Source organism: Equus przewalskii, chromosome 19 (assembly GCF_037783145.1).
Source record: "Equus przewalskii isolate Varuska chromosome 19, EquPr2, whole genome shotgun sequence".
Classification (NCBI taxonomy): domain Eukaryota; kingdom Metazoa; phylum Chordata; class Mammalia; order Perissodactyla; family Equidae; genus Equus; species Equus przewalskii.
Window position 1 is genome coordinate 42,958,140 of NC_091849.1, and position 9,082 is coordinate 42,967,221.

At 54.6% G+C, this 9,082-nt stretch overlaps 1 protein-coding gene across 1 annotated transcript in view; it reads left to right on the plus strand.

Moving 5' to 3' along the window:
- Window positions 1-8,812, plus strand: part of RSPH9 (radial spoke head component 9) — an 89,761-nt gene extending 80,949 nt beyond the window's left edge. The window contains exon 5 of the mRNA XM_070584712.1: window positions 8,142-8,812. Coding sequence (XP_070440813.1) covers window positions 8,142-8,233 — 92 coding nt within the window. The 3' untranslated portion in view covers window positions 8,234-8,812. The remainder of the gene's footprint in view (window positions 1-8,141) is intronic.
- The last annotated feature ends 270 nt before the right edge of the window (window positions 8,813-9,082 follow it).

Below are 9,082 nucleotides of genomic sequence, written 5' to 3' on the forward strand. Positions count from 1 at the left end.
CACACAGGACAACAGGACATGCTCAATAAACAGTAGCTATTATTATGTGGGCTTGGCAAAAGGCAGATGGCTAGACAGTTTGTAAAATGAATGTTAACACCGATCCTTGCTCTCCTCCCCACCATCCCCACAGGATGGTAGAATCTCTCTCTACGTGTATGCATTTGAATGTTCAAACGTGTGTGTATGAACACTGGGACGGGGAGAGGAGGGAGCAAAGCCTTGCCCCCCTTCCCTGGCCCTATCCTCTCCCACCCTGGCTTAATCCACCTCCCCCCACTCTGCCCGGGCCTCTCCTCCCTGCTGGGCTAGGGTAAGGAAGGTTAGACAAGCCTCCTTCATAGCCTGTCTTTGGGGTGACGTCCCCAGTGGCAGCAGGAGCCCCACTCTTCCCTTCTCCTCGGCTTTTTCCTGTCCTTAAAGCGGGCCCCTGGGCGTGCCCAGGTTAGGGAGGATGGGAAGGGCTCAGATTTGGGGGTTAGCGTCAGTCACTGCTGCCATATCAATCAGGGCCTTTTCATCAGCCGGAAACAGCTGCACCCGGCCGCCCCAACATGTCCAGACGGGGGTTCCCTGCCCCTCCCCAGCCTGCCCCTCTTGCCCCCCTTCCTCAGCTGACAGTCACTCACCCTTCCCCGGATGCAGGGGACAGGCTGGGGCAAGCCAGGGACACACTCAGTTTCCCTTCCCTGCTGCCCCTCCCTGAGTGACACCCACCTCCTTCCCTCCCTGCACCCCACCTGCCCTAAGTCCCCAGGACCCTGCTGGGGTAGGGCCTAGAGGGGAAGTCAGGAGAGGAGTCCGCAGTCCACAGGAAACTGACCGCAGTCAGGCCTGACCTCCGTGGGCAAGATGCTTGAACTAGAGCCCTGGCACAGCAAGGCGGGGGGACCCCAGAGCACAGAGTGGGGAGGCACTTGCCCAGGTCACACAGCAGCTGAGCCAAGACCAGAGCCCAGGGCTTTGGATGCCCACTTTTCTGTCTCTTATCCCACAGCCTCAGTTTCCCTATCTGTCTACTGAGGGATTGCCAGGGGGTCTCCCGACTCCCTTCCAGCTCTGGCCTTGTGGGCCTGTTCAGAGCCTCTCTCCTCTTCCACTCCTTGTTCTGCTGAGTGCCCAGCCTTGCTGGTTGAGGGGGCTGGGGGTGGGGTGAGGGAAGGGGGCCTTCCAGCAGGTTCAGCCTCTATTTTCAACAACATAACTCTCCCTGTTGAGACTAAGAGACCAGATACCATTGCATAGGGAGTACCTGGTTTGGGTAGGTTGGTTGGGCAGATTGGTTCTACTGGGTTCATAGCTCAGTGCTCTGCCCACTGGACCATCCGGCTTAGAGACTGACAGATGCCTGAAAGTCAACTTCTGCCAGCATATGATTGTTCAAGGCGCCCGAGGTGTGGGGAGGGTGTGTACAGATGTGCAGGCAACGGCCTGGGCAGGACCCAAAGGAGTTGGAAGTCAGGATCCAAAATGGGGTGGGTGGGGAACGGCCAGCTGAGCCAAACTCAGAACAAGGCATCCGGGGGTGGAGACGGTGGCGTTGCCCTGCCCTAGCCCCTTCTCTGGGTGAGGACCTATGCCGGAGTGCAGAGGGGTCCTGAAGGTCAGAGAAAAGCTTCTTTTCTCCCTCTGACTTCTGATTGCTCTGCTTGGAGGAGTGAGGAGACCTCACCATGCAAATAGCCAATATCTTCCCTTTTGGCTAGCATCAGCTGACGAAGCCGATGCTTGGTGTGGAGAGGGAGGCCACGGGAGCCCTGGTGTATACTCTGGGACCCCTGGGCTCTTTTCCTGGCTCCACCCTTCCCCCATGGGCTGCATGACTTTAGGTGAGTCATTGGGACTTGGCCTTTCCACCTGGACAATGGGTCCCTGCCCTGCCCTCTCTCTGCTGAAGGTAGGTGTGGGAATCTCCAGGAACGGGAGGGTGGGTCTCTGGGATAAGATGGTCCTTCAGCATCTACTCACCCTCACCCCCAGGCCTGCGGCAACTCTTGCCAGAAAAACTGTTGTCAACCAATCCTGAGTCAAAACACCTCCATCTCCAGAGAACATCTGACACAACACTGGCAGGATGTGGCCCTGCCCTCGGGGAGCTTACTGTCAGAGCCATCCAGCCTGTGCAGGCCAGGACAGACAGAGGTCTAATTTAAACCTGAGGAGAAGGTGGGGGAGGAGGAGTCCCCACAGCCGCAGCCTAGACACAGTCACTGGCTGGGTGCGTCTGCCTCGTGAAACCACAGAGGCCTTTCCTGACCAGCCCCAGAGGCAGCTATGTCCTTTGTCCTTCTCTCATCTCTCTCTGCCCCTCCCTCTGCCAGGTGAACGTCCTCTGTCTCCCAGCAGGCTGTGAGTGCCATGAGGACCCTGGGGCCTAGCATAGTGTCTGTGCGTGAGAGGTGCTCATTGGGAGCAGGCAGGGATGGCTGGTGGAATCCATTCCCCACTGGCTTTCCCATTCCCTGGACAAGACCCCTGGCCTGGGGTTGAATACTTCAGTGATGGGGAATTTTACCAGGTCACAGGCAAGTGTGTTTTGGGACGGATGTGGGGGTCCAGAAAAAGAGGGGGAAAGAGAGACACTGTTTCAACCAGACCCTGGGCGAGAGGAAAATCGGGGTAGAAACTCAGAAGAGGATGGAAGGCTGTCTAAGAGGTCCCCTGGTGCTGCGGACCCACCTCCTCCCCACGATCCTTCTATTTTGAAGCTGAATGTTGTGGGGGTGGCGTGTCCTCAGACATAGTCGCTCCCAGAAAACTTCCCCACCACATCCTTGCTGGCTCCCTGTCTGGCATGAGAGTTGAGGTCCCAGGACTCTCTCTTTTGGAGAAAGACCCTGGCACCTGGGGACTTAGAAGGTCTGAAAGAGGCTTCGAGGCTGAAGCGGCAGTAGTAAGGTCTAGCAGGTGCACTTGGTGAGGCTGTGGGGGCAGGGAAGGTCGAGGACAGTGGGTAGGCCTGAGTGGTGAGGGGTGTCTGGGTGTTCCCTGTCGTTACCCCTGCTTCTCACAGAAAGTCGCCAGATAAATTCAGGATTCCTGCTTAAATTTGAATTTCAGAATCCTCAGCTCTGGGAGTCACTTCAGCATAAGAAAAAGAGAAAAAATAAATAATTTTTTTTTTAGCGTATCTCAAATATTGCATGAGATAGTGGATGTTCTGTATTTTATTTGCTAAATCCAGCAGCTTCACCCCCACATCTCCCATGGCCTTCATCAGGGACAACCCCCAGGTTGTCTGCAAGGGAGGAAGGCCCAAGTTCCGGCTGGCTGGCTGCCCTGCTCCCACCCGGGCTGAGAAGGCCCTGGGATGTTCTGGCTCCATGGCTGTCACCGCGGGTACAGACAGTGGCTGTGGTGCGCAGCAAGGCAGGGTGTGTGTGGAACGGGGGAGGGGAACTGGGCAGTGGCAGAGCTAGAGAGACAAGGGAAAATTTTTCTGTGGGTTCTTGTCTCGTCCCCTCCCAAGACTCACCGCCACTGGGGCCCTGAGTCACTGAGGGTAGGGTCTGGGATGGACCAAACTTTTCCACTCAGCCCCCAGCCCTGTTACAGGGCTCACCTGATCAGCCCCGCCCACCCAGAGGGAAATTCCAGTCCTAAATCCTGTACGGAATTCTCGCTCTGGCCAGTCAGCTCCACACTGGGGGTTGGGAAGCTTCTGGGGCCAGGGGACACCTCTGGGACTCCCTTCCGCATAAAGAGGAGAGAAGCATGCTGAGGGAGGGCTGGTGCGGGCACAGTTGGGACAACCTCAGGGCTGGGCACGGGGCAGCAGGGATGTGAAATCTGAGGCTGAGGCAGGGACAATGTGTATAAAGATATCTCTTGAGCTCCCCCAGCCTGCCCCAGTTCCGTTGACACCCGTTTAGACCATCCCCAGCCCCAGTATGTGTATGTGTGCGCGTGCATGCACGCACTTCTCACCCAACTGCTGGGGGAGGAGGGGCTGCAATTACAGGGCTATTGCCGAAATAAAGCCTATATTCTTTAGCCCCATGTTCAAGGCCCTTGTGTTCAGACCTTAAGGCACCTTCCCATGGTTATCCGCTGCTGCTCCCTTCGGTGTCCTGGGCTCTTGTCCAGGTCCTCAAACTCAAATGCCGACAGGGGCCAGACAGGTATCCGGGGACAAGGGAAGTGGACTGGACCGAGGGGGAGGTGCGCTACTCAGCTTCTCAATGGTTGTGCATTTCTGGAATTTAAGACTCCGAAACCCGCCCTCCTCCACCCCCCAGCCTCATTGTTTACCTTCTGCCTCTGGAGATGGACTGTGCCTTTTTCAAGGGTGCTGTGCAGGCCGGTGCAGGTGGGCCAGACAGAACACGTCTGAGGGCCGGATGTGGTCCACGGGTGCTAGTTTGCAACCTCCCCATTTGGCCAAATTGCACCTTTCCCCATTTCTTGCATTTCTTGCAGGCCCCTCCCATTCCTGCCTCTGTGCCTTTGCTTAAGCTGTTCCCTTGGCCTGGAGTGCCCTCCACCATCTCTGGGTATCCAAATCCTATCCGCCCTTCAAAGTCCCACTCACCGGCTACCTCCCCCGTGAAGCCTCCGTCACCCTTGCCTTGCAATCCCTCCATCGTCTATCTGTACATCTTGTGTGACCCAAATCACTTCCTGTCTTATGTTAAGTTTATTTATAGTCCTGCTGATTCACCTGTAAAGGTTGGTTCTGTGTTCAATTAACTTCTGACTGCCTGGCACAGAGCAGCATTTCAATAAATAATTGTCGAATGAATGTCAAACAGATGAACGTAAAAAACCCACCTATCCCTTTGAGTCAGAATTGGGCTCCAATCTTGGCTCTGCTCATTTGTTATGGCTGTGTGACTTAGGGCAAGCTACTTTGTCTGAGCCTCAGTTTCCTCATCTGTAAAATGCATATCTTAATAGGATCTACATCTGGTGATAGGATGAAAAATAAATGTGTTAATGCATAAAAAGCACTGAGAAGTGTGCTAACCACATCCAATAAGTACAAGCCATTGTCATCATCATTATCACTCATTGTTATTATTACGAAGCTCAGATGCTGTCTCCTCCATGAAGCCTTCCCCAGTCCCACAGTTGGAATGAATCTCTCCCTCCACTGAGTTCCTACTGTACCTTGTCTGACTTGTGTCATAATTAGTAGTCTACATAACTGACTCTCCCATCAGATTGTCACCTCTTGGAGGGCAGGTCCATGCCTCACTGATCTTTGTGTTTCTTAGTCATTCATGCAGCAGTTACTGAGTGTCTTTGAAAGCCAGGCACTGTGCCAGGGGGCTGGAGATATGCTGGGGAAAAGATACGTCCCTTATACCACTTGGCACTGTGCCTTGGTTAGTGTCCTTAGAGTCACCTTCTTCCTGCTACCTGATGTCTCCTTGTGTCACTGGAAGCAGGATGGAATGGAGTGAGCTGGAATGGGGTGTAGGGGTCAGGGCCCAGCAGAGGCCAGCTGACCACTGAAGGGCAGCTCTATCCACAAAGAGGCCCTGCCATGCTTGGAAGGGCAGGGTGGAGCCGGCACTCAGGCAGCAGCGAGCAGATTGGACATGAGGGTGGCAGGTCTCCCTGTCTACCTTGGGTCCTCCAGGTGGGACTGAGATGGTCCCAGCAGGGTAGGGTCCAGCTCTATGCCCAAGCTAGGTGGAGACCCCCCAACTCCTGGGTCAGTACCCCCTTCCTACATACCTGCATCTCCAAGACATTCAGCTCCAACTTCAGGATTCAGTCCTTACACCATGATGCAACCTAGAGAAATAATTTTGAATCAGATGTTTACAAGCCCTAGAGCTAGACTCCTGGGTGTGACTCCTGGCAAGTATCTTGGCTTCTCTGGGCCTCAGTTTCCTTATAAGAGGAACTATGTGAGTTAATACCTATATAGTTGTTAGCATTATTATGGGTTAGGGGCACTAGGCTGGGATTTAGGAGCCCCAGGTTGATTCTTGGCCCACTCCTAACTCCCTATGGGACCGCGGACAAGCCCTTTTCCCTCTCTGGGTCTGAGCGTCCCAGGCTATAGGATAAGGAGTGGTGTGTACTGATCTCCAAGGCTCCTCCCCTCTCTGAGAGCCTTTGAACTTAAGATGCTCTCCCTGGGCTTTGGCCTCTCCATTACTAGGGGCCAATTTCTCCCCTCGGGTCCCAGGGAGCCCAGCCCCAATTCTCCAGTTCCATCTTCCGTCTTAGGACTTGAGTGCTCAGTCTGAGCACTCTGGGGGTGCTCTGAGGGAGCCCTGACATGCTCCTCCTTCACCACCTCCACTTGCACGTGAGGCTGGATTCCATGTCACACTCGACAGCAGTTGTGTCCCTTCGCCTGCACACCTCACCCTCCCATTCCTTTGCCAGAGGCCATTGACTGTATCCAAGGCCCCAGGCAGGAGGCGAGGAGACTTTGAAGCCCGCCTGCAGGGGTACATGGTATACGACCGGCAGGAGGGAGGGGTTCGTCTTTAGGGCCCACAGCTATGAGTGGGGATTCTGAGCATGTGAGGCTCTGGCAGGCTCTGGCTGAGTCCTAGTGGGCCATGGGTGGGAGGGGCGGCCATTATTTCAGCCTCCCCTCTGCACCTCAGCAGGATCAATCAGCGAGCCTCCAAAGGCAGGGGGGAGGGTAGGAGGTGCTGAAAGAGTGGGCTTGGGAAGCCCAGCACACAACCCTGGGCGCCCCTCCCCCACCCTGGCCAGGATGAAAGCTCCCTTCCCTAACGCGGTAAGTCCCTGTCCTCATTAGAGACCCTAATCCTCCAGCCTGCTGCAGATTCAGAGGCCTCCACTCCCAGGTCTGGCGGAGAGGGGACAAGTGATGGTTTTTCTGTCATTTCACCCCGCCCCCACCAACCAGGCCCAGCCTGGACATCTGATTAAGTGGTCAATGGGCAATCTGGGGGCCACCAGGACCCCAGGATGGAGCTTCTGGTTCTGGGAAGTGGAGGAGGGAAAAAACTGGCCTCTGAGGGGAGAAGTCCTGGGAAAGGAGGGAAAAGAGGAGGAGGTGGTGGCAATGTTCTGACCAAGTGGGAGAGTCCCTGGCAAGAGATACTTCTCTCTTCCCCTCGCTCCTTGCCACCCCGGAGATCCCCACTGAGGGGTGCCTAGAGGGCTGGCAGGGCACCCAGCTTAGCACCTGTGTTGGAGCAGAGCAGGGAGGGCCCAGGCCAGGGGCCCTCAGGGCTCAGTTTCCCCAGCTCTCCAGTAGGGCTGATCAAGGCCTCACTTGCCCTTGCCTCCTCCCTTCCTGGGGCTGGCATGACGGCAGAGGGAAAGGCCAAGGGGAACACATTTTGGCAGGTAAGCAAAGAAAGCTGAAGGAGGCTGGGGCCAGCGTTTGCAATTGGCTCCTGGTCGGATGGCCAGGTGCCAGCCTGCGTTACTTCCATTGGTCCAGAGCTTCCTGGTGGAGGGTGGAGCAATCTCGTTCCTTCCCTTTTACCTCCATTCCTCCCGGGGGCTACTGAGAGCAGCTTCCCAGGCCTCTTCTTTCTATGCTGCCTAAAAGGGATTCACAGGGAGGCCCGAGGTTCTCTGTGCCCACCCATCCTCACGTCTCCTGGGCCTCCCTAGGTGGGGGTGCTGGGCTAGGGGCTGTGGGGGCTCTGAGGAGAGAAGACAGCCTGTCCTCAGGCAGCTCCCAACTGGTGGGCTGAGACACAGCCTCCACTCCCAGAAAACAGACTTGGAAACAGAGAAACCTGCACTGTGTATCATCCACAGTTGATTGAAAGGGGCAGGCGGTCAGTTACACAGACCACGGACATAATCAACTATATTTCATCAAAAGCAAGACACAGAGTTAAATTACACACTGCCAAGAAGAAAGAACATTGCTAATTAAACTCTGACACAGTGCCTCCTTGTTATTGATTGCAAGGCGCCTCCTGATTTCAGAGATGTTCACGTGTGAAAAATGTGTGTCAGAGAACCAAAATAAAGGGAAAAACATTTCTCTTGAACACACATTTTTTTTCTGCATCTGCCAGTGTTTACTCAGAAGGGTTGTTCTGAGGTTTATGAGGTCTGATACGTAAGGCAGCACTGTGCCTGGCACATATGAAGGATCACTAGCGTTGTTGCTGTTGCTCTTATAGGTACGTGGATTTTTTATGTACGCGAAAGTCCTTTTTGCTAATTTTGTCTTGTTCCAGAAGCTAAGGTCTCTGAGAAGACAAGCGGCTGGAGACAGAGGAGCCAGGAGAGTCGAGGAGGCAGCTTGGAGGCCACACTGTCCCATGGGTGAAATCTACAGTGTACCTGTAATTGCCTCCCTCTGGCCCCCGCCACCCCCAAAGACATGAGAAGGGGGCTGAGCCCAAAGCCCCCATTCGCCAGTCTCTCAGAAAAGCACCACCCCGACTCATTACCCTTATCAATCAATCAGTTCATTCATTAAGACATTTATTGACACCTGTGCTATGACAGTTACGGTGCTAAGTCCCCTCTTCCAGCACCCACCACGTGGCCCCTGCCTGGCCCCTGCCTGTTAGGAGCATCCAGGCCTCAGTTATTTGAGTTGGCACATCAAAGGCGGATTGGCCCTGAGCCCTCATCAGAGCTTTTTTCCATGGATCAGCCCAGGAGGGGGCAGCTCCTCCCTCTCCCACCGTCCTTCCTTCTCTCCCCCACCTCAGGGGAGGGGATCTTCGCTTCCCAGGCACTCCTAGGCCTTTGTAGGGATTGTTCTCTCTGTCAGGACACCCTTAGCCTTGCTCTGTGCAAAGCCTCGCTCTTTCCCCTTCGTTCAAAAGATGTACAACTGAAACTTCACAAGGTTGTAAACTATCATAAACTCAATAAAAATTTTTTTAAAAAAATTGTTAAAAAGAAAGAGAAGAAAGAGCTTTCAAGCCCCTTCTCCAATAAGCCTTCTCTAAGAATGCCTGCTGCCCCCCAGCTTCCATGCCCTATTTATTAGTACACTCAGGACATTGTCTACACCCTGCAAATTGGACTCTCCTGTGGTCTGAGCTTCTCTCCTGCCTTTGTGTCCCATCTCAGGTGGCCAGATGCCAGCTGTGCAAGGATAGGTCACCTAACACTAGGATACTGCCACTCTTGACTCTAATTCTGAGTTCTCACCTCCCAAACC